Source organism: Ptychodera flava, chromosome 4, assembly GCF_041260155.1.
Source record: "Ptychodera flava strain L36383 chromosome 4, AS_Pfla_20210202, whole genome shotgun sequence".
Taxonomy (NCBI): Eukaryota; Metazoa; Hemichordata; class Enteropneusta; family Ptychoderidae; genus Ptychodera; species Ptychodera flava.
In genome coordinates this window covers 35,587,392-35,612,828 of record NC_091931.1, presented here as the reverse complement: position 1 = coordinate 35,612,828, position 25,437 = coordinate 35,587,392, and the positions used below count along the sequence as shown (strand labels likewise).

At 37.7% G+C, this 25,437-nt stretch overlaps 2 protein-coding genes and 1 long non-coding RNA gene across 5 annotated transcripts; 2 read left to right on the top strand and 1 right to left on the bottom strand.

The window, feature by feature from the left end:
• Nucleotides 1–1,244: 1,244 nt before the first annotated feature.
• Nucleotides 1,245–25,437, bottom strand: LOC139131598 (uncharacterized). Of its 2 annotated transcripts, none has more exons than XM_070697711.1 (4): nt 25,287–25,437; nt 3,274–3,412; nt 2,234–2,421; nt 1,245–1,826 (listed from the first exon to the last, which is right to left on the bottom strand). In XM_070697711.1, exons 1-4 carry the CDS (start codon nt 25,347–25,349, stop codon nt 1,542–1,544), a joined length of 675 nt encoding a protein of 224 aa, XP_070553812.1. In that variant the 5' UTR covers nt 25,350–25,437; the 3' UTR covers nt 1,245–1,541. The 2 variants fall into 2 exon arrangements, with proteins under 2 accessions (XP_070553812.1, XP_070553811.1); XM_070697710.1 differs by having other exon boundaries at nt 25,251–25,432.
• On the top strand, nt 12,763–15,236 carry LOC139131597 (uncharacterized). The gene is made up of 5 exons (XR_011552160.1): nt 12,763–12,901; nt 13,263–13,504; nt 13,831–13,907; nt 14,511–14,719; nt 15,097–15,236. It is a non-coding gene; the product is annotated as an uncharacterized lncRNA (long non-coding RNA).
• Nucleotides 15,244–16,886, top strand: LOC139131595 (uncharacterized). 2 transcript variants are annotated; one of them, XM_070697708.1, is made up of 3 exons: nt 15,244–15,494; nt 15,927–16,079; nt 16,309–16,886. In XM_070697708.1, the coding sequence occupies exons 1-3, from the start codon at nt 15,264–15,266 to the stop codon at nt 16,444–16,446; spliced, it is 522 nt and encodes a 173-aa protein (XP_070553809.1). In that variant the 5' UTR covers nt 15,244–15,263; the 3' UTR covers nt 16,447–16,886. The 2 variants fall into 2 exon arrangements, with proteins under 2 accessions (XP_070553809.1, XP_070553810.1); XM_070697709.1 differs by lacking the exon at nt 15,927–16,079.

The window sequence follows — 25,437 nt, the reverse complement described above, 5'->3', positions numbered from 1 at the left end:
ACCCAGTGAAATTACGAAATAAAAGTTCGGGAATATGAAGCGTTGTCGATGACTATGTTCGCGACAGTACGTTTCAAAAATTCAGCCTTGATTCACTCTGTGCTTCCATTTGATTAGAACTGGAGTAAGCACTTGACCTACCTTGTATGAAAACTAAGCGACAAGAAGTGTAAGGGATGTTTTGGTAACAGGTACATTTGCAAATTTCCCACTTATTTATTTTAATCAACTTTGAATGAAATAACTCCATAGACCTAAACATCAAATATGAAAGCCATCTGATAGAATGATGCTTTTTCATTTTTCTTCATTTTAAATATTTAATCATCATCATCATCATCATCATCATCATCGGAGACTGAGGACCCTATGATTTAACAACCAAACAATGACAATACATTTTGTGAAAAACAGATTTCAGTTTGCCAGAGATTGAAGACAAATGGATATGCAGGAATTGAAAATCTGTGACCTTCTTGTGTCATTTCTCAAACTGCCAGCTTCTAATGAACAGCCTGAATATGGTATGTTTAAACGTCAAATTGGTCATTAAACTGAGGTCAATTAAAACATATGTTTCTGTGATAATAAAGGATGAATTCACAACAGTTCAGTTTGTCCTTAGATCCTGTGAAAAATTTGAGAAATTGATGTGTGCCATGGTGCAGTGTAGTGCAATCTAAGAGGTATTTTCAATTTGTCTTTTACCAGTAAAACTGTTAGAAGACCCTAGGGGGAGAGCACGAGAGGGGGTGTTCCCCTGATGCATCGACAATTTTGAGAAATTGATGTGTGTAATGGTGCAATCTGAGAGGTGTTTCAATTTATTTCGCGCAAAAAACTGAGTAACCCCCCTTCTTCCTCTCCACATTTTGAGTGACCCTATTGAAGTTTTCAATTTTTTGATCGACCCCCCTAACATTCCTCCGACCCCCAGGCCGTAAATAATGACGGCTCCCTAGGTTCTCACCCGTATAGAGAAAACGGGAAATAAACAGAAGATATACACACAAATTTGTATAGAAAAGATGGCATTTTCTGCTTTTATGGAAACAAACACATTCAAACGTGACGTGTCGAAGTATACTATAAACTGTAGTTCAATGTCAAATCGGAGCATTGAAGTTTCACTTAAATTTCATGCACTACGTAACCCCTCTGAGCTCGAGTTGTCAAATGAATGCCGACAACATAGATGAAGCATACATCTGGGACAAGATTCAGACCGTCGTCCATAAACATCGTAAGTACATAATGGTGTAGATATTGTATTGCCCAGGAAAAGGAAGATCAGATAATTGATCTAACTAAATGGAGAAAGCTTGGTAAAAAGAAGTTCTGCCAAAACAAAAACCCTCAAGCTATGCAGATATCAACGAGGTCGTCTCAACTAACCATAGGACAACGGACAGATGCGATGACTGTGAAATCAAGCCACCGCCGGTCCATAGGTCAGAACCCAATGGACAGAGAGCACAAAAGCTGCATTTTTCTGTAGAATTTACATGTACGACTAAAGTCTAAAGATAGCTATCATGCAATCACTCAACTTTATCTACAAATGAGAGATAATACTGAATGCCCGGATCAGTAGACCACAGTATTATTATTTTGTCTTGATTCATGCTCTCTTCAATCGAGATATTACCACTACCGTCGGTTCTGATTATATTCTTCCATCCGTCTCGGGCTTCCCGGGAACCGGCACAGAGAATGTTGAAATACTTTGTGGATGAATTGAAAGAAATCAGGAACGTAGCAAATTTCCTGTCATCTTTGTCGGGAATGTCGGGTAGTTCCCATGGTTTCTTCGGGGCTTTATAAGCCTGAAAATGCAAAGCCATAAATTGCATCAAGACAATGAAAATAACATTGTATACATGGATGAAGTTAACTCAAGTCTCAAACTCATAATCACACTGCAGGGACGATGTTACGTACTCGAGCTCTCTATGAAGGAATAGTCCTCTTCGTATTTTGTTAAATAGGACACCTATTTTGGGGTAATGTCAACACATTTATACACGAACCTTCCCTTCCGTGACGTACCTATGTCTGTATGTCTGTACGTACGTACGTATGTATGTATGTATGTATGTTTGTATGTATGTATGTATGTATGTATGTATGTATGTATGTATGTATGTATGTATTAGTTTGTACTTGTTTTAGTTTGGAAGTAAAATCACAAAAATAATGCTAAAAGATACAGCTATCGAGCCTTTAACAATACCTTTGTGTGAACACCACCATCGGCTGGCTTCCACTGCAACATATAAATTTTACTGCTATCAGCGTCCTTGCCAATTCGTCTGCCAGGGATACCAATCCAGGCTAAAGTGCTATCGTCGGGTAGGTCAGCGAAACCTGGCTCACCACCGATGATCTCCGGATCGTTTACAGCGTAAAATCTGAAGACACCTGGTTAGAAAAAATGGCAAATGGCCTTGAACCATAGGGTATTCAGTAGTCATTAATGATAAAGAAATATGAAAATTATTATAATTATTACTATTATTGTTATTATTATAACGAAATATGGAAAATATAAAAATTGTTAAAGAAATATGAAAAGTTTTCGAAAGAAGCTTGCGAACTTTGGTAGGAATTCAACATTGCCAATGGTGCGTCATAATGACGATAATGATAACAACAAAAACAACAACAACAACAACAACAATAACTATCATATTTTTGATATTTGTTTTTGATATTTGTTTTTGATTTTGTTAACAAATTTCATATTTTCAATATTACTTGTAATAACAATAATAATTATAATAATTTTAATATTTTTATTGTCATTAATGACTACTGAATACCCTATGCTTGTACGTGAAACATTTATCATCTTACAGCTATGCTAACAGTCACTTACATGCAGATGGTGTGAAAATAATTCCCTTTTTTGGTCTTTGTTTTTAATATTCGTATTCCGGTAACAAACATCCCTGAAATTGATACAGAGTGTGCTTTTCATGTTCGGAAACAGAAAATGAATTTGATTCCGTTAAAATTGTAGAGCTCATTTCGCTATTTAACTTTTTACTGAGTCATAAGATAAAATCTGTATGTTAAGTGATATGTGATGCAATGTTATGAAATGTAATATATTTGCATATATGTACCGATGAGCATATATACGTACGGTCTGTCTGTCTGTCTGTCTGTCTGTCTGTCTGTCTGTCTGTCTGTCTGTCTGTCTGTCTGTCTGTCTGTCTGTATGTATGTATGTATGTATGTATGTATTGTGTGTATGTGCAGTTTACTCACTATTTGTATTGTAAGTTCCGGCCCCATCAACTGAGAATATGTCGTCTGAACTTTGTCTCTGGACTTGCCAGAATCCGTCATTCTCATGGCTTAACAACGACCAAATTCGAATATTTGCTCCTAGCGCAGGCCACACAGTCTAAATAAAAGTGATGAGCTCGTTAATATTACTGTAGAAAAGAAATATTGTCTGACTTGCGGCGTGAATGGTTTTTTTGCTCCAGTGTTGACAGACGGGAGCTAATGTCAAGCCAATGTCTGTCTGTCTGTCCGTCGGTCTATGGATGCGATATCTTAAGAACCGCCGATCAAAATGGCATACAGGTGGGTGTGGTTTGCGTAATCAATGATTTTAGCAAATTTGGCGATATCAGTCACAGCTGTAATCACCAAGTTTCAGGGCATCTGTTACTTTCTCAAGTTCGATACGGAGGGCTTCTAATTGTGTTTGCGTGGCACTGACAGTTTCATATACTGCACCCTGATTATCAGCAGCTTCTGGTACATTTAGCATCTCCTCCGTATGACTATAATTTGTGTTAAGGTTGAAGGTTAGGTTGACACTTCTCAACGTCAAGATCTCATGGAAGAGACAGTGAAGCAATGGAAAGTGTTGAAAGATAGAAGAAAACTGCCAACATATTTTTCACAGTGCGTACAGTATATTCGATAACTGAAAGCGGCAAATTTATATCATTTTCATTACTGCTATATGACGAACATGATCTTATCATGGTTAGTCCCATCAAGTCCAACCAAACAGCACGTCTACAATTTTTAAGCATTGTCTCGAATAATAAAAAAACCTAATCAAATGATACACACACAACAATTGTTATTCACCGACTACGGACCGAACTTAAGTCCGGTGAAACTAATCGATTGAATACACGCTTTTTCTAAGTTGACCAAACTTGCTTCAGACATTAAAGATACTATGAAATGAGGTTAATGAAAGTCATTTAGCATTTTCACATCAGGAAATTACTAATTTACATACCTTACGAACATTTCCACTTTGGCACATTGATTAATAATAATAATAATAATTAATATAAGTATTATATAGAAATAATAACGCGAATAATAATAGGTTCAATTTCCGTGAAATTTTCACCGTAAGGGTATTTTGGGTCGAAAAGACCAAATATGATATCGATTTCACTGCCCCATGTTTCCATGGTAACCATTTTAGGGGTTGAAAGTTTCAGTTTTTCTAATATCCCATGAAAAGTTACTTTGATTTTATATGAAAATTATCTAGTGGGGGAGTTCGGGTCAGAGAACACAAAAACCAGAATTATTTTAATGTTTCGAGTTGCCATGGTAACTATTTTGGGATTGAAAATGTTACTTTTTCCCTAATTCCTATTAAAGAACGATCGATGATGTAAAATTTGATCATAAGGGTTTTTCTGGTTTGCACACCAAAAAATATCACACTCATTTTAATGTGAGATGTTTCCATGGCAACCATTCAGGAGTAAAAATTACCAGTTTTTTAAAGATTTCACCTAAAATCTAGTGATCAACAGAATGTGTAATATCAAAGTGATATTTTGGGTTAGAAAGACCAAATATCCAGTGTAAAAATCCAGTAATCAACAGAAATATTATACCAAAGGGTTATTTTTGGTTAGAAAGACAAAATATGATATCAATTTTACTGCCCTGTGTTTCCATAGTAACCTATTTGCATTTTAAAATTTCAATTTTTTTTTCCAAATTCCGTTAAAAGTAATCCCAGTTACTATGCAAATGCTCTCCTTAGTGTATTTATCACAGCATGAACTCCATGTTCATTTTTGTTTTATGTTGCCTTGGTAACCATTTTGGAACCACAGTTTTTTTTTTAAAACCATAGACCCTCGAGAGGATCTATGCTAAAACATAATTCACTGTTTTTTATTTATTTAATGGATTTCTAAGTAACAACTAAGAAATTTGCTCTATAATAATAATAATTGTAATTTCTTTGCCTTCATTCTAGGATGAATAGTAAACATAATGTATATTGGGGCCATTCTGGTCAAAATTATATTTTCCGTTAATTTTAGTGTGTTAGAATTAATTTTATATAGACCAGAAATAATTTTTGAAGTATTTTTTATTCTGTTTAATGCAGTCATCCCAAATAGGCTAAGTGTTATATAGTACAGTACTAACTCATTATGCATCGAATTATGTTTATGCCTTCAAATTAATTTTATGTGCTTAAAATTAATTCTACTAGTATCTCAATTAATTTTATGAACCCAATTCCCCATATCACCCAGTGTACCATTATTTATCACAGGCAGTTACAGTAGCGCACAGTTTTCTTTATTTAAAACATAATTCACTGGTGCTTAATTTTATATATTATAATGAACAACGTATTAATATTCATGTTATAATAATTTACTTTGATTTCTTTGCCTCATTCCAGGAAGAATAATGAAGACAAATTATTTCTGATTGTTTAACTAAAGTAAAATTATGACCATGTAGTGGTGCATTATTTTTTGTGTGACCTGGCCTGGCCATAAACTTTATGATTAGCTAGATCTCCCCTTTCCATGGTAGCAACGGCTAAATTTGAACATGGTGCCTGTATACCTTTAAACATTTTTTTAAACCCAGCAGGCCAAGACAAGGGCAGTGTTCGAAATAATCGGTGGCAATAGCGGCATTTGCCACCAAAAACTCTCAATCTGCCACCAAAATTTTTTTCTGGTGGTATTATTCTGCCACTAAATTTTTGGTCATCATGTCATCGATCCTACGGCTGGAATGAAGGAACACTGAAGGAACACGCGTTGTCTGACGGCGGAAAACTCATTAGCAAAAAAAACCCAAACTAATTGCGACATTTTGGCATGAATGAAAACATAGCGTGAATCCAAACTTGTGATTGGCTAATCTCCATATCGATGATAGCAGCTTTTGTACACTTGACATGTTGTTGCCCTCTGTGATAGCCGCATATGCAGTCATACAGCACAAGATAAAAGCATGTTGTGACATTTTGAAAACAAAGCCAAACTGCAGCCTGCATGAATTAAATAATAATAAATACTTGCAATTCATTAGCCAGCACAGGGCTCAAAAATTCCTATCGCCCGACGCCCGTGGCTAGTGAATTTTGCGTTCGGGCAAGTAAAATCAATATGCTTCCCATCCGGCGGGCAAGTGCACCAGCGGTTGAATTAACTAAGCTCTGGACAATTCAAGCTTTAAAACGTATTTCATTAGGTCTGTACACGCCTACAATCATTGTCAGTCCTTCAACTCTCAGAAGTTTTTTTCTGAAAACCCTTGAAAATCCGAAAATGTCCCATTTTGATTAATTTCACCCCCGAGTGATATTGGTATAGTCCACATTTCTTCTACGCATGCTCACCAGGTTACTTTTAGCTCTCTAGTCTGACAAGTAGCTGTGCTTTCTTTACGTTAGTCAGTAGACAACTTTTAGCCATCTTTTTACTGAACTGTTTCACTTCAATTAGTACCGTTCTTAATTACCCACCCACCTCTCCACAGCCTTGTTTTTTAGAATGCAAGTATTTTTATGCGTGTATTTTTACCTTTAGTAGATTTACATCTCAACAGTTTTGCTATGTAATCTTTTACTGTTGCCTGTTGGTTAAAATATTGTAGTTTTGTAACTATGCTTGGTTGGAGTTCAATAAAAGAACTTCCGGTTTTTGCCGCCAGACCTGTCTCTTGTATGTCTTGTTTGAGAGTGGGTGTAATTTCTGTGTCATTGTGATTGATACATTATTATCAAAATGCTACGAGAATGCGTTTTTATTGGCCATCGTTTCCTGTGTCTGTCATTCAAGTATGCCAGTTCAGATATTGAAACTTTGTTGCAAAGTTCCACCGCACGGCCGGTTGTCTTCGTAATTTCCAGAACAAAGTCATATTATGGCAAATTTTTGTGCCCAGCCTGGTTTGACTGCATTTATCTAGCTCGTCCCAAAGTGACGGACGCATCTTTCAACCTTTCAGCTTGGTGAAAAACGCATTTATTGATTCGCCAAAGGCCTGTGGATTCGCATATTTTTGCACAAGTGCTACATGGACATAGGAAAAAGTTCGACTCACCCTAGCCCTCTCGATTGTTGAATAAAACCACGGTCCATGAGTTCTCGAAAACTGTAGTGTAGCATTCCAAAGTCTTTCACCCTGTTTTTTTCAAAGTTTGGAGAAGGGCGGCATTTCCATCTGAATGATTGAACGACGTGAAACGCAAAATTCTATCGCATATCTTCCAGCAATATGTACAGTAGGCCTACCGTCAGTAGAAATACTGTATACGCTGCAGTGCTGAGTTACGTAAGCTTAGAAGCTTATACTCCACAAAATGACTACAGGCGGCGTGAACTTTCTGAAAGGATTTCCTAAACGTCCTTCTTGGTACCTTAGACACTCACATGTGATATCCTGAAAAGTATTCTCTGCAGTAATTCCAGTTTCTGTCAACATTCCAACGACACGATAGCGCGAGATCGGAGACGTTCTAATGTCACGCCACGCACTCCCAATAGCGCATGCTCTGGGATTCGCGTCGCGTCTCGGAAGGGCGCGCGCGTGTTCCGACAGAGAAGAACGCGAATCGCAGGGTCTCTACCTGATTACACTGCCAGGGCGAAACATGCGAAATGCAGAAAAATGTTTACTCTGCAATGCCAATATGACGCTTACGAAGTAAGTCTGAATAAGTTTTAAATTATACAACAGAACGAATCCATTGTACATTGGTACATTGATACGTTTATGAAAGAATTAGTACAGGATACGTTATGTTAGAGTTGGGGTGGGGGTGGGGCATATTCGTTCGGTGGTCGCAGCATAGCACTGCAGAGAGAGAGAGAGAGAGAGAGAGAGAGAGAGAGAGAGAGAGAGAGAGAGAGATTGTTAATTTATATCGGAAATCTTTTTCATAGTCGTGACTTTTGATGGAAGAAAACTAAAAAAAAAATTAAATTGAACCGATTGAACGTGTATCCGTAAAGTTCGCACAAAAGTTAAAAGTCTAGGCCTGCTGGTATCGCGTAAACTGCTTAGTGTCACTTTTCCGACAAGCATTTAATTACCCCTTGGCTTAATGATATCCCCCTCTCTCCGTACAGTATAATGCATAATTCTGCGCTGCAGGTAAAACAATTGGAAGTCACCCCTATTGACAAAATTAAAATATACAACCCTTCTTTTTCAGAATTCCTACACAGCTTCAATGAACTGTTATTAGATTTCTATATAATACTTATAGCCCCTAAACTTGTAATAATAATAATTAATATAAGTATTATATAGAAATAATAACGCGAATAATAATAGGTTCAATTTCCGTGAAAATTTCACCATAAGGGTATTTTGGGTCGAAAAGACCAAATATGATATCGATTTCACTGCCCCATGTTTCCATGGTAACCATTTTAGGGGTTGAAAATTTCAGTTTTGCTAATATCCCATGAAAAGTTACTTTGATTGATATATGAAAATTACCTAGTGGGGGAGTTCGGGTCAGAGAACACAAAAACCAGACTTATCTTAATGTTTCGAGTTGCCATGGTAACTATTCTGGGATTGAAAATGTTACTCTTTCACTAATTCCTATTAAAGAACTATTGGTTGATGTAAAAAAATCATAATAAGGGTTTTTCTTGTTAGCACACCAAAACAATCACACTCATTTTAATGTGAGATGTTTCCATGGTAACCATTCAGGAATAAAAATTACCATTTTTTCAAAGATTCCACCTAAAATCCAGTAACCGACAGAATATGTTATAGCAAAGGGATATTTTGGGTTAGAAAGACCAAATATCCAGTGTTAAAATCCAGTAATCAACATAAATATTATATCAAAGGGTTATTTTGGGTTAGAAAGACAAAACATGATATCAATTTTTACTGCCCTGTGTTTCCATAGTAACATATTTGCATTTTAATATTTCAAAGTTTTCCAAATTCCATTAAAAGTAATCCCAGTTACTATGCAAATGCTCTCCTAAGTGTATTTATCACAGCATGAACTCCATGTTCAATTTTGTTTCGTGTTGCCATGGTAACCATTCGGGTTTTTTATTTAAAACCATGCATATTTTAGATCAGGGGTAGCTTTTTCGTTAACCAGACAAGAAAAGGCTATTTTATGAGATTCTGCCCATGAAGTGAATTTTCTAGTCTTTTGATGTGTATACTTGCACACCTTTAATACCCAAGGAAACAGGTATAATGGACGACAGTGGGACTCAAAAGTTTTGTGACCTATTAACAACCCGTTTCACTCTCAGAGTTGTATGCAAATTTTAAAAGTAGCCATGACAACCTGGCAACAACATGGCCTTTTCAGCACTGAGACATACTGTAGCAGGGCTAAAAATTGGCCACGGCCCTTCTGCCGGAGGAGGCATAATTTCTGTGTCATTGTGATTGATACATTATTATCAAAATGCAACGAGAATGCGTTTTATTGGCCATTGTTTCCTGTGCCTGTCATTCAAGTAGTCAGTTCAGATATTGAAACTTTGTTGCAAAGTTCCGCACCGCACGGCCGGTCGTCTTCGTAATTTCCAGAACAAAGTCACATTATGTGCCCAGCTGGTTTGACTGCATTTATCTACCTCGTCCCAAAGTGACGGAGGGATCTTTCAACCTTTCAGCTTGGTGAAAAACGCATTTATTGATTTGCCAAAGGCCTGTGGACTCGCTTATTTTTGCACAAGTGCTACATGGACATAGGAAAAAGTTCGACTCACCTAACCCTCTCGATTGTTGAATACAACCATGGTCCATGATGAGAGTTTTCGAATCAAAAACTGTAGCCGTGCTCGAATACAAATGTCTTCTCATTAAATTACGTCATTCTTGATATACAAGAGTTAGCATTCCAAACCTGTCACCTTTTTTTTTCAAAGTTTTGAGAAGGGCGGTATTTCCATCTGAATGATTGAACGACGTGAAACGCAAAATTCCATCGCATATTATCCGGCAATATGTGCACTGTACAGTAGAAATACTGTATACGCTGCAGCCAGTGCAGGTACGTATATACTCCACAAAATGGCCACAGACGGCGTGAACTTTCTGAAAGGATTTCCTAAACGTCCTCATTGGTACCTTAGAGACTTACATGTGATGTCCTGGAAAGTATTCTCTGCAGTAATTCCAGTTTCTGTTAACATGCACACATTTATAGCTCAACGACATGATAGCGCGAGACAGTTCTACGGTACTATACACATTCTCGCGCTCCCAGGCTCAATTGCGCATGCTCATACTGGCGGACTACGTCACCTGTGTTTTGCTTCCGGCGCGGCCGACTTGGCAACTTAGGTTGAGCAAACAAATAACGAACAGCCGAACGCACTCTCAGTGATGGCGGCCACCGTATTGTGTGCATACCGAGACGATCGCTCGCCGTGCGCGTGTTGATCCTCGAATTCTGACCCATAATCATTTAAAAAATGCATTCAAATGTGATAGTGAAAGCTGTTCTCAATTAATAAGGTGGCATACTCAGCATAGCTGGATGTTTATCGCTAGTTTACCTTAGACCTCGCGACATTTGCAGGAGAAGTTTCTTAGCACGGACAACTTGATAACATAAAGCATGGCGGTCTGTAAGTATTTTCATTAATGTGTTGTGTAATTTACGAGGTTCAAATTTAAGTAAATCAATTTTAACAAGATTGAAACCGATTTAACCGTGTCCGCAGTGATTTAATCTGTACATTTCATGGCGTGATTTGTCATGGGTTATTTTTTATGCGTGTGGGTTTTTTATTTACGTCCATATGTGCGTTGCAGTTGAGCATAGTTTTTCGGACCATCACGCATGTCTCCCTGGTAACGGGTTTGTTTACACACTGACATATTTTCTGGCGTCTTTTTCAATCGTCTGTTGGCCTAGACTGTGAAAATGTCATTCGAATTTCATGCTCGTGTGCTAAAACACCGGTGTCGTATTTGTGCACGGAAAATAAATGGCACAAGTTATCCATGCTCCAATTTTATCGTGGAGTTAAAGAATTGTTTCAGAGTACAGTTTTAGTGAAGACATTCTGATGTTCACCCGTCTAATTTTTGTTGTCTCTGTAAGAGAGTCATTGCTTCATGGCAGCAGGCAGAAAGCAATACAAAACCTATCGGCCAGGGACACACGTAGTGAAATGGTCCAGACACTGTAGAGTACGGAGATGTGCGGTGTGTGATGCATTGTGTAGGCAGGAAAGAAAAAGAAAGACAGTAAAAACAGGGGCAGACCAAGTCAGTACCAAGGCAGTGACATTTCTGGTATCACTGGCAAGGAGACAGGAAAGACGGGAAACTACAGAGTGAAACTCATGGCAGTACAAATCTAACAGCAGCTGGTAAAACAGAGGGCAGGAAAAAAGATGAGAAGATTCATTCCCTTGCAGAGACAGAGGTTCAATGATCTCATTGAAGAAATGGAGTGTCCCATTTGAAAAGACATAATAGATGGATCAATACAACTTTTGTGTGATGGACCACATGTGTGTTGTGCTGAATGTTTGTGTCAGTGGTTGCAAGTTTCTTCATCCTGTCCTGTTTGCCGTCTCTCTATTATGTGTGAATCTATTGTAAGTCCCCCCATTGCCTTTGCAAACATGCTATCAAATGCCACAGTCACATGTGATTATGGGAATGTCGGTTGTAAGTCAGTTGTGCCACTGCAAGATCTGCAACACAACACGGAATGGTGTGTTTACCAGTCCATTGCTGGAGACCACTGCTTCTCGTCAGTGAGCCCATTTCCCATCAGAAGCCACCATACTCCAGTCCCCATTCCTGACCAAATCAATACCGAGACATCAAATGATGAAACATCAAGGGATAGGCAGAACAATATATGTGCAGTGAAGGCCGCAGAAATTGTGTTGCAGAATGTATCAGCGGTGCATATGCTGCTACAGTATGAAGAAATGGCAACAACACTTGTCAAGAAAAAAATAGAAGCAAACAGAAGTGATGATAGTTTGATAAAGGTTAAAACCAAGGGCCAGGTGAGTTTTTTACCGGCATTACTCTTGCTGATCTATACCCACATATCAATATACAGTTAGATTTTGGAGTAAATTCTTCTGATAAAGCTATCATGGAATATGATAATTTGTAAATTTGTATTTGTAATAACATTTATTTGGTTTTGTAGTACATGTGTGACCTGGTAGTGGTTCAACAAATTAAACAAATTAATTTCATCAAGTAATGAGCTAGTCCAATTTCATGAATTTATCACCCACATATACTTTTGAAAGATAAATTTGGTTTTTTCAATTTTGGTGTGATTTTTTTCAGCCATTGTGTTTAACATATACACCAAGCCACGAAAAACAACCTCAGAAGCTAGCACTAGGACAAGACGTCAGAGGGTGTTGCAGTTAAGTCAGAGGAGAGACATTGTCAGTGGTGGTGATGCGATGCTGCAGCTGAGTGAGAGGAGGTGAGACACCAACAAAAGGACAAGGAGAAAATCCTCCAGATCTTGGGACTCACTCCTGACATACCTCCAGGTGCTGGCCTTCATTTGGAAGTTGCTATGGGAACAACATGGGCTGCCAAGAGGAAATTACGGCGTTACTTCAAGGCATGGCATGTGAATATTGGAAGTGAGGTATGTTATGCAGGTCATTTTCCCCCACACTCATCAAGGTCACTGTCCTTCTTGACCTCACAACCATGAATTTAATAAGTCATGTTTGGAATTTTCTGGAAATTTAATTAGTTGTGTAAGAGAGAGAATTTTAGAAGAGTAATTAGCATGTCAATAAAAGTTCTAGATTGTTCTTATATGCTCTTATATAAGCACATGAGTATTAATATTGGGACAGCAGGCTTGCAGTCAGACTTTTGGGATTGTGTGCAACTCTATATGATCATGTAGAGAAAGACTGTGGATAAGTAATCTTGTTATCACATATTACTGAATATATGTGTTACTGTTGTTTTTGCATCTTGTTCATATTTGTCTTCAGGTCTAGCAAACTTACCCGGCATGGTACAATACCTACCAGTGAAATTTGGATAAAGTTAGGTGGGGACAAGGGTCAGGGAACCCTGAGAATGGTTTACCAAGTTGCTAACATCAGTAATCCAAATGTAGCAGATAATACAGTGATTTGGAGTACATTTGCAGCACCTGTTCCTATTACAATTTAGAAATAGCTTTAGCTGTTAACAGAGGTCAGGTAGACAAACTGGATGGCACAAAGTGGAAGTAAGTCTAAACATGCATACTGTGTTTTACAAAACAATGAACAGATTGTACCATATATCTATTTTGGTACAATATTAGGAACTTGAGATACATACATATTGGTTATCCAAGTTTAATACATGCATTATACTGCTGATCCAAAAATCTGAAAAACAATGTGCAAATCTGACCAAACTTATGCAGCATAAATATGATACCTACATTAAATAGTACAAAGGGCAAAGTTGTTTTCTTGCATGTACAAAATGCATTGATGTGTAGAAACATGGGCATTAATTTAGAATGGTGTGGACAATTGTCTTACATTCCACTTTGATTTATTTCAGGGACAAGACACTATTAGCACGGATGATGGGAGATTATGAGTATCTGGCCCAGAGTTATGGATTGTCTGGACCAAATGGTATGAAATGTATACTTGCATGCTATGATTTATACGTGAGAAAAGTTGAGGCACTGACAGGACAGGCAGTTTATTGTGTACACTTCAGTTTTACCTATGATTTACATGTGTACATCCTTGACCTATCAGTTTGCAATATGTGCGACTGTTAATAATCAGCATGCATTGTGTATGATATGCTGTAGAACACAATTATGATAATTTGTTGTAGTTTTTCGTTGACTTAAGACATTCACAGCTAACATTGATTAGTCAGATAAATTTAAAGGAAGGGGTACACAATGGGTCAGATCTTGATAAATATTTGCAAGCTATTGACAAATGATTGTTTTCCTCTGTAGAAATTCTTGTGTTTATTTCTCAATTTAATTCTTACACATAGTATTAATATGTATACTGGCAATGCAAATGTAGTAACCATGAATTTCTTTGAAATAATATTTAAATTGATAAGTTTGCATATTACAGGTACATCCTCTCCAAGAGTTCACACATGCACATCAAATTGACTTCATGAACACCAGTCATGTCTATACCTACTAAGGTTTTTAAGTAATTATGTCAGTTTTTGTTCCTTGTCTTCCTCACATTGAAATATTTTAGGGAAATATTTTTGCGTATGCTGTGTGATCAGCAAGGAACAAACACAGTTGCTGAAGGAGGAACAGCCATTGTCATCAATGAAGAAGAGAACCCTTGATGATATCAGAAAATGTCACAGTGAATTTCTTTCAACTGGTGGAAACCTAAGGCATGCCATGCAGCACTACAATAGTGTCAGAAAGCCACTTTTCAATGTACCACTGCACAGAGTATGTACTAATAAATTCAATCCACTATGTTGTTTGCTTCCATTGACCAACTAAACATATAGCTCTGTTCTGTTTCAATCAGTTCACTTTACCTTTCTCTGAACAGTTCAACAGACCACACTGTGACCTATCTACATGTGTGCATGCCACTATGTCCATAATGGTGTAGACAAATAGAAGTTTATTAGTGAAGCTATATGCGAAAACAAGTTGACAATGAAGCCAGCACATATGTCAGTATTTGTGATCAATCTAGTTGTTGTATATTTGTATGTAGTGTTTTCTTCATAAATAGGTAGGTATGAATTAAAGTTACAAGATATTGTCATACATTAAAAGTAAAAGATACATGTGCTAACCCTTATATTTTATCACAGGTTGCAGTGCCAGGGTTGCACATCAGTTCTGGCTTGTTTTAAAAGTTTTTCACCATGATGGAAGCTAGCTGTGCAGTACTGGATATCAAGATCATCACGACTCTGGAGAGAGATGATGACATTGATGAACCCGTGCTGAACCTGCTGGATTTGACACATATGTAGCCATGTTGAAACAAGTCGAGACATTACAGTGTGAAGCGAAAGAACTCCAAGAAGAAGCTAAGACCTTGGCTGATAGTGTTGAAAAGGCTCTCCTTGCTGATGATGACTGTGACAATGATGATGATGATGACGACAACAGTGAAGATGATGGCAGACCGCCACTAATGACCTTGGGCAAAGTTAAAAAAGCCCAGGAGAAAGTGCAGGAACTCAGTGAAGAAGCTGACAGGAAGGTTAGTATTTATGAATAGAAGATCATAGTACATTAACAAAATAAAAATACATGATTTTGTGATAATTTTGAAATCTGTGAGACACAATTAATTTAAGTGGCAGTGAGTTGCTAGCCAAGTCACTTTTTATCAAACTGGAAAAGTTGCCATGTTAAATAAACATGTAATGTTTGTTTAGCATGGTGTTAAATTTCCTGTATCATGTGAGAACACCCACAGATAACCTGTCTAGCAACCTGAGATCCCAGAGGGTCTCCTTCATCTTTGAAAATGGCATATTGAGAAGTAAGATCATTTTTGTGATGATAAGCAATAACATTGTCAATCTCAAGTGCACAGTCATGTCTATGCTGCATTTTCAGAATTTTGGCTTGTGCACATTTGTAGTGCAGTCATTTCCAGACAACACAGTGTTTATCTTTGTTTTCTTAGATATCTGAAGCTACAGACGTAAAAGCGAAACTGCCAAAACAATGTGGTTTTGTAGTCTGCGGTATTGACCAAGCTCTGCAGTCATTTGGTGTTGGACGTCATTCTTACCACGGGCAGGCATTCATTGACAATCATGTGAACAAGTGCTGTAAAGTATGTGTTTTACAACTGTACACTGTTTTGTTGCTAAAGTCATTAAAAGGTTCAGTATTCTGCTTGTCATGATTTTCAAGCTTTCAGTGTTAGATTTATTGTGTGTTATATATATACTACAGAAGATGTATTTCGTCTACATTATTTTGACCTACTTTCAGTGAAACAGCTCTGTTTGCTTCTTTGAAAGAAAGTTATCATATCCTTTTTTTTATTTTTTGTGTTTCAGGAAGAAAACATTCAAACGTGCAAGAGCGTCATCAGGACCACAGCAAGAATATGCCCACAGCTGAATGAACAGGCTGCACACATTTGTGGTCTGTATAAGCCAATATTTTCAAAATTTGCAGCCTGCCATAATCTTTAGAGTACAAGCAATAGAATGTCAGTTGAACATATTAGCAGTTATATTCTCAGTTCAAACATATCACATTTAATGGCGTATTACAGAGAACACTTTCCTTATGAAAGTGTACCCCAAAATGCATATGTTAGAAGATCATATCGCCCCTCCGATTTCAGGGTTTGGCTTTGGTTTCCTCACAGAACGGTGTAGAGAGTATCCATCATGAGATTAGGAAGGGAAACATATCACATTTAATGGCATATTACAGAGAACACTTTCCTTATGAACGTGTAACCCCAAAATGCATATGTTAGAAGATCATGTCATCCCTCAGATTGAAAACACAGGGTTTGGCTTTGGTTTCCTCACAGAACGGTGTAGAGAGTATCCATCATGAGATTAGGAAGGGAATGGACCGGTATAGTAAAGTACCTGGCCATAATGGTTTAAAGAAATTAGAACTTATGGAAGGGAGCATCATGTGATGACAATCCCAGTCATGTGAAATTGCCAAAAACACAAAGGGTTCATACAGAACCAAATAAGCAACCTGAAATATGATGGCCATAGTGATAAAAGTAAAGATAAATCATGATAAAATAAACATGTAAAGACAAATTATTAAGTCAATAACAAACCAATATGTAAATAAAAACAATGAAACCTGGTTCTTTCTATGAATCATATTTTTACTAAATTGATGCTTGTATTTTTAGTCCCCACAGATACCGTCCTGGGGGACTTATAGGTTTGGTCATGTCCGTGCGTGTGTCAGTGTGTGCGTTTGTCTGTCCATGCATCCGTCCGTTCACCCAGATATCTCAGAGATACATGGAGCGATTTCATTCAAACTTGGCACAAGGATTACTTGATATGTTATACATATGCACGTCGATTTGTTTTGTGATATGATCCAATATGGCCATCGTGCGACCATTTTATTACAATTTTTTTATGTACGGCGCCATAACTCGGACATGTTTCAACCGATTTTATTGAAAGTTGGTACAAGGACATTGACCTTCATCATACATATGCACATCAATTTGTTTCACAACATGATCCAATATGGCTGCCATGGGGCAATCTTATTACAATTTTGTCATGTAAGGAGCCATAACTCAGGCATATCTCAACCGATTTTATTCAAAGTCGGTACAAGGACATTGACCTATGTCATACATATGCATGTCAATTTGTTTCATGATATGATCCAATATGGCCGCATGGCAGCCATTTTGTTACAATTTTTTCATGTCCTTAGCCATAACTCAGGCCCGTCTAAATGGATTTTATTCAAACTTTGTACAATGACTTTGACCTATGTCATACATATGCACGTCGATATGGCTGCCATGCCACCATTTTGTTACAATTTTTTCATGTACGGAGCAATTACTCAATCATATCTCAACCGATTTTATTCAAAGTTGTTACAAGGACATTGACTCATGTTATACATATATATATATCGATTTTTTCACGATATGATCCAATATGACCACATGGCAGCCATTTTGTTATGTTTTTTTTTCATGTCAAAAGCCATAACTCTGGCAAGTCTCAACCGATTTTATTCAAGGTTGGTACATGGACATTGACTTATGTCATACATATGCATGTAGATTTTTTAGACAGTAAGATTAAATATGGCTGCATGGCGGCCATTTTGTTACGATCTTTCCATGTTCAGAGCCATAACTCAGACATCTTTCCACCAGTATCATTCAAAGTTGGTATAAGGACATTGACTTACGTCATACATTTGCACATTGATTTGTTGAACGGCATGTAGCAGTATCATGTCAATTACCTAAGTTTCATAATTAGACTGATATGTCGAGAAATACTGCATCAGATTTCATGAAACTTGGTACAGATGTTAAGCTTACATTGCTTTAACAATGTCAATTTGTATTTTTTCAGTTTCTATGTACCTTTCCTTTTCGTTTCCTATATTTTTTTTTGTTTAGCTCTTTATTTCTCCCTTTTTTTTAAATGCAACTTTGTGGGATAAGTTACTTTTGATATTCAGAGAGTTTGTAAAAGATGTTTGCCCGAAACTTTGTTTATTTGTAATTTATTTGAGTCTTGTCACTTCAAGAAATAAAAGAAAATGTTTTATTCTATATGCACGTGCCTGTTTTGATCATTTATGTTATGGTTTGAAGTAATTTTAATAACATTACAGTTAATTTGCCATTGTGCTGTTAAAAAAATCACCGTACAATACAAATAAGGCAATAATACATTGATTTCTGCCTATATGATGAAAAAGGTGCCTCTCTAATTTTTGCCGTTTTGTGGCGCTGTTCTGTGGCTTCCGATTGAATGTGTATCCATAAAGTTCGCACACAAGTTAAAAGTCTGGGCCTGCTGGTATCGCTTTAAACTGCTTAGTGTCACTTTTCCGACAAGCATCTAATTAATTACTCCTTGGCCTAATGATATCCCTCTCTCCGTACCGTATGATGCATAATTCTGCGCTGCACGTACAACAATTAGAAGAAGTCACCCCTTTTGACAAAATTAAAATAAACAACACCTCTTTTTCAGAATTCCCAGACTTCAATGAACTAGTGTTATTATATTTCTATATAATACTTATAGCCCCTAAACTTGTAATAATAATAATAATAATAATAATAATAATAATAATAATAATAAAAATAATAATAAAAATAATAATAACAAGGCAGTATTGCTGAAGGCAATGAGTACTTGGGCCGTGATAGAGTAATTTTGAGGACAATATATACTGCTATTCAAATATGGTCTTGAATTTCCTCCTGTCAATTAGGAATTTGATTAACTGGTTATTAAACGAAGCAATGGCATGACAACGGCAAAATATGTCCAGCAACTTTTGTGGAGTTTAAGGCAGGGGTTCTTTATTGATAGTGGAAATTGCTTAAACTCAGTAAATATTAAAATTACAGCAAATTTCTTTTGTTCTCGATGGTAGATGTCTAATATTTAGATGGGCATATTTAGATTTCTACCCTATAGTTATCCCTATGTACCAAAAATCGGACATCCAGCTCTATTGGCTTGCTCAGAATTAGATATGCGCATAATTAATGAGGTACAATATGTGGTGTGATAAGGTGTCCCATCATACCAAATATGAAGGGTGTAGCACTTGTGGTTACTGAGTTGTGGACAAATATATATATTTGAGGTCAAAGGTAATTGAGGTCACGTCACATTTTGTCAAAATAATTGTATTGCTAAGTTATTCCTATATACCAAAAATCAGACCTCTAGCTCTATTGGCTCGCTCAAAATTAGATATGCGCATAATTAATGGGGTACAATATGTGGTGTCATAAGGTGTCCAATCATACCAAATATTAAAGGTTTAGCACTTGTGGTTACTGAGTTATGGACAATAATGTATATTTGAGGTCAAAGGTCACCAAGGTCACATGATATTTTGTCAAAATGTCTGAGATATCTGCGTGAACCGATGGACTCACTCATGGACTCGTCGGACGGATATGACCCAATCTATAAGCCCCCTGGACTTTATCCGTGGGGACAAAAAACTGTGTCACTGCATCCTTTAGGCAATATGAATACGATGAGAAACTAAATTTTTATTTTTCTTGGCCTTATACATGGGAGTCTATGGAGAACTACCTTATACATGGGAGTCTATGGAGGTGTAAACTAAAAAGTCCTCTAACACGGCCAAATTCGATCGCATTGTGAAACAAATCGACGTGCATCTGTATGAGGTAGGGTACTATTCTTGTGCAAAGTTTGAAAGAAATTGACCAGGGCATGTCTGAGATATCTGCGTGAACGGACGGACGGACGGACTGGCATGACCAAACCTATAACTCCCCCAGGACTTCGTCCGTGGGCACTAAAAACAATGCAACAGTTACTACAGCTGCACCGGCGGTAGGTTCATATCCAGAGCCCCGTACGGTCTGCCGCCGTCGCTTGAAAACAATCTCATAAACCTGGCCATATGGGCAACTGTGTATGGGCAGCTGGATGCTTGACTTCCCCCGGAGAAGGCGAGCTGTCACGTTCAAGCTCAGGATTATTTGTCGATCAAATTTCAGTAAATTTACCTTACCTAGATGAAATTTTGTCTATAGGCTGAAATTTCGCCGAAGTTTGACAAAATTGCATCGATTTTTCAGGTTCATATCCGACATTTTTGAGTTTTGAGTGCAGACAGAAATAAGTTTTGAGGCAACATGGCTGCGACCCCATGTTGACCCCTAGCCCTACGTATTGTGCTACAGCTAACACACAGCATCGTACGCAGGGCTAGCGAGAGAGTTGCCGACATCGACGGTTATTTACGAGAAGTGAATAAAAGACTGTCATTTTTGGAAGCGATCGAGTAGCTGAGGTAGGCTGGGATACGACTTGGGCCCAAGAACGCTGAATTTCGGCAGTAATTTGGCTTTTTACGTCAAGTCCCAAAATGGATTTGAAGTCACCGACCCTACGTACGGGTCTTTGCAGGGCTGTGGTGAGCGGGGCGATTAGCTGTAGCGGAACACACAGCATCGTACGTCGCAGGGCTAGTTGACCCCAAGTGAAAATGTGTTCGCGATCAAATCTTCCTATATTTTTTTCAGAATTTTCGACAAAATCAGTGCTTCTTAAATCTTTTGTAAAATATAAAATACTAAAATAAAAATGCAATGTGCCATGTCTCTAGATTTCTAAAATATCGTTCGTTGACCGTTCGACGGAATACTCATTTCGCAAACTTGTGACGCAGTTGAAATTCAATACTGACCGCCAAATAATCTTAATGAGACGAGATCATTCTAGACATCCTCCAAATTATCCAACCATTCGCGTTAGAGTTCAGCTCGCTTAGAGTATCATAACATTCTTCGGCCTTCGTTTAGATCGACCCTAATCTCTCCCATTTAGGAAATAAATACACAAGCTACCTTGACAAAACTTCGTGCACCATCCAGGACCAAACGTACTACAAATCTGTCTTGACGTCATCATCTCCTTACATGGTAATCGGCATACCGTATTTTTTAGCAAAGGAGACACAGAATACGTCGGAGTATTCAGTTTCAAAACGTATTACATTGTGTGATGTTGTCAAAACAAGGTAATGTTACTGCAGTGGTATAAATTACAAAACACAAAAGTTCAAATCATTTTATTTTGGACTGGCTTTACCCAACATTTCATATTGTTTCTTATGCCAGATTTGACCACGTGCTTACTGGCGACCCCTTTACATGCAAATTTTGTGTCAAATGGTGTGTTCTCCTGGAAAAACAAACGTACGATTTCTATATGAAGGAGGCGAAATTTGCCCTCAAAACTCGAAAACACCCCTTTATATGGGGTGTACCTAGCTATTTTGAACGAGCTTCTCGAATCTGCAGCTCTATTTCGAAATGATGGTCTGGTTTTCTCAGCTCAAGGATAAGTGTTCGCCATCGCTGTGGGCATTACTATTCTCAACTGGGGGTACAGTTTCCAGTCGTAATGTTTTTAATTGTGTCCGGGATATAAAACCTTTCCTTTTAACATTTTTACTCTGATTAACACTAGTCCACATCTTGTCAGCGATTAAACATGTTTCAAGTTTAAATGTTAAATTCTGGTCTCGAGCCCTCTTGTTCGACCAGACTGAAATTACCCCTCCCACTTTGGCTCGTCCAGTGGGTGTAGCAAGGGTCGTGCCATCGCCTAGAAAACAAAGGGTGCATTTATTGTTGCATTTCGATGCACATTTTGATTATATTCAGAAGATTTTGTGGCAAAAACTCAGATAGAGAAGCATTAATATTCACATCTCACGTATTCAAGACTGGCTGAGAGCAGCACTTCCATTCAGTTAACATCATTACGCCATTTACTATGCCAAGAAAGATGAAGCCAAGACATTTTGCCCTCCCTGGTCTCAGCCAGAAATGGTTATACCTTACAGAGTTTTTTCCCAAGGAATGAAAACAAATGTACTTGGGCTGAGGCCCAAGTACAATAATAATAGGCACATTGAACTGGAAGAACTAGACATAATTGATGAAACTTACTATGCATATTAGTTAAACGATGATATCGTAGATGTGAATGATATTTTGCAATCAGCTAATTGGTTATTTGCATATTTAATAAACTCTTGCCGAGGGTAATAGAACTGACAGGACTCGATTAACCTTTTGAGTGCTGTAATTTTTTCCCAACAAAAAGTGGATAAAATTTACTTAGTATATTGATTTTACAATGATTTTACAATGATATAACACAAGTGAAAATCATTTAACATTTTTAGCTCACGTGTTCACACACTTTAGCTAATGTCGCAGCGACGTCTGTCTGTCTGTGTGTCTGTCTGCCCACGATCCCTCCACAAATCAAAGTGCATTCTATTGTCTTGATGCGGGTTGCAATTCCGTTACATTGTTTATTTGCGTAAAGAGATTATCGCTACTTGGTCTGACATAAGCATAAACGTTGACATCATTTGTTTTGGTGGCTCTGAGTTGGTTTCAAAATGTCGCCACCAAAACAAATATTATTTATCAAATTTAAACACCACCTACAAATAGAATGGTACGTTCCGAATACATATATATGAGAGTACTGGGCTACGAACCCTTTCACTTCTTCTGTCTGAAGATTGCAGGGTGCAACATCATTACTTTGTACCTGAAGTAATTTGTGTTATTATTTATAACGCTCTGCTTTAGCATCAAGCATTTTAATTTCCCACGAGCACATCTGTATTCTTACACACACACACACAACACACACACACACACACACACACAAACACACAGGCATACATACATATATTATTTTTTAGTTATATCAAAGAGAGAATGAAGTAATTTGTGTTATTATATATATATATATATATATATATATATATATATAATATGTATATGTGTATATATGTATATGTATATATATATATATATATATATATATATATATATATATATATATATATATATATATATATATATATATATATGTTTAGAGCTTCCGTTAGGATTTTCAAACCTGCGTAAGGCTGTACGCAATTTTTTTTTTGCGTAAAATGTGTTAAAATTTGTACAACTACTTGTAAGTACCAGTACAATAGTTGTATACGCGATATCGAAAACTAGTTGAAAAGTCAATGAATAAAGTGTTCAATAAACATCAGCAGTGACAATGTTTTTTCTTTGATGAGTTTTACAATCTTTAATACTGTTCTGTTCTATTGTCTGCGGAATCGTTACTTTTTCTGTCTACTACTTCCGACGATGCCTTTGCTGAACTCTATCATTGCTGCTAAGTTTTGGCCCTTCTACTGCTGTCACCGTCAGATCATTTATGACATCTTCACTCAGACACTACGTTTCGATGCTTTAATCCTGGTTTGTATGCTGAACCCACGTTCACATGGGACAGATGAGACTGGAATCACGGCTGCAATTATAGCCAACTTTGCACTATTCGAAAGGAGATCACGATACTCTTTGTAAAGAAGTGTTCAGACCGCCATAAAACTACTATTTCTAAGTCCGCGAAGCATTAGCTTAAATTTGTTGATATTCGACTCGGTGATCCTTACGCATTGGGCGTAACGGAAAGTAGAACATGTTTTTGAAGTAACGACGAACTCTATCGAACATGTTTCATTTTTATTGGTACAGCCTTTAAGGAAACAATTGATGAATTGATAGAATGTAGGACAAAATATTGCAAAATCATGAACATTTTATATCAGCAAACATTTAATTTTTGGTCCTGGACAAACTACGCATTGGAGGGAAACAACGTGTGCTCATGTCTTTGTTACGGAGACTGCGTTTTTTTCAATATTATAATGCATATTGGATTACGCAGACGTCAATTTACTCAGCGTACTGCAGAGTAATTATGCGTGAAATACGCAGAATTATATATATATATATATATATATATATATATATATATATATATATATATATGTGTGTGTGTGTGTGTGTGTGTGTGTGTGTGTGTGTGTGTGTGTATGTGTGTGTGTGTATGTATATGTATGTATTTTTATTATTTTTCACCTTTTTGTTTTTAAATACCCATGTCTCGGGGGTTACCCTGTTTTCGAGAGTTGGAATTGGGAGAGGCGGGTCAGCTACTTTTAGATGTCCACAAATAATTATTTACCCTCCTAGGTAACGCCTAGGCCTTCGGCTAGACAGCTCGCTTCCTAGTGTCGCATACTTTTTTCTGTCTTTTGTAACATGCCAAACACATGTGATCACGTGTAGTGATCTCCGATCATGGTGGTAGGTCCCGGGCTAGGTACACGGCCGGCGAAGGCCTTTGTAACTCGGTGGCCTTCGGCAAGTACCTATAACCACAAGCGACTTAGTTCTGCATGGCAGGGCTGTGTGTTACCGGCGTTATACGGCCTGGCAGGCCGTATAACGCCGGTAACACACAGCCCTAGCCCTGCCATGCAGAGCTACAAGCGACTGAGCTTCGGCGCGCCCTTCGCATTTCCTATACCCCTTTCCGTGCGTGTATATGTAGACGGTAGGTCGTACATTGCATAGTTGCATATTTGAGTTTACGTAGACGAAGAATTGGGAGCAGTTTGGAAAACAATGACTGCCTTCAGTAAACCTGGTGAACTATAAAACGTAAACGTCATGTTATCTTGAATTTTCTCATATTATCCAGTGAAAACCTATTGTGCGTTGTCTAGTGCATGCATTCAACATAGTTGTCCTTGACACTGCTGTGCATATGTGCAGTTAGTGTTGCCATTACAGGACTTCTGTGCCGCATTTAATTATAGACAGTAGAGGGATAAGAACCCCGTCTACTGTATGTTGCATACGTACACGAGGTTTGAGGATCACAGATGTGGATGACGATACCTGCGTTGCTGCGCTGGTCTCCGGCACTCTGGTCGGGTTTCTCCTGGCAAAGCGATTACCCATGTTTTCGTGGGGAGAATTCTGTCCTTGGTCTAAGATAACAAACTCAGGACATGGGACTGTGCCCAAGAATAGCTGACACCCGGATACG

Bases quoted from the DNA above. Each gene is read 5' to 3' on its own strand.
- LOC139131595 (XM_070697708.1), top strand. From the start codon at position 15,264: ATGTTGAAACAAGTCGAGACATTACAGTGTGAAGCGAAAGAACTCCAA. The intron at 15,495-15,926 runs GTTAGTATTTAT...TTGTTTTCTTAG, and splicing joins GTGAAGAAGCTGACAGGAAG to ATATCTGAAGCTACAGACGT. The intron at 16,080-16,308 runs GTATGTGTTTTA...TTTGTGTTTCAG, and splicing joins ATGTGAACAAGTGCTGTAAA to GAAGAAAACATTCAAACGTG.
- LOC139131598 (XM_070697710.1), bottom strand. From the start codon at position 25,349: ATGGGTAATCGCTTTGCCAGGAGAAACCCGACCAGAGTGCCGGAGACC. The intron at 3,413-25,250 runs GTACGTATGCAA...ACTTTTATTTAG, and splicing joins CTGTGATCCTCAAACCTCGT to ACTGTGTGGCCTGCGCTAGG. The intron at 1,827-2,233 runs GTATTGTTAAAG...TTGCATTTTCAG, and splicing joins ATGGTGGTGTTCACACAAAG to GCTTATAAAGCCCCGAAGAA.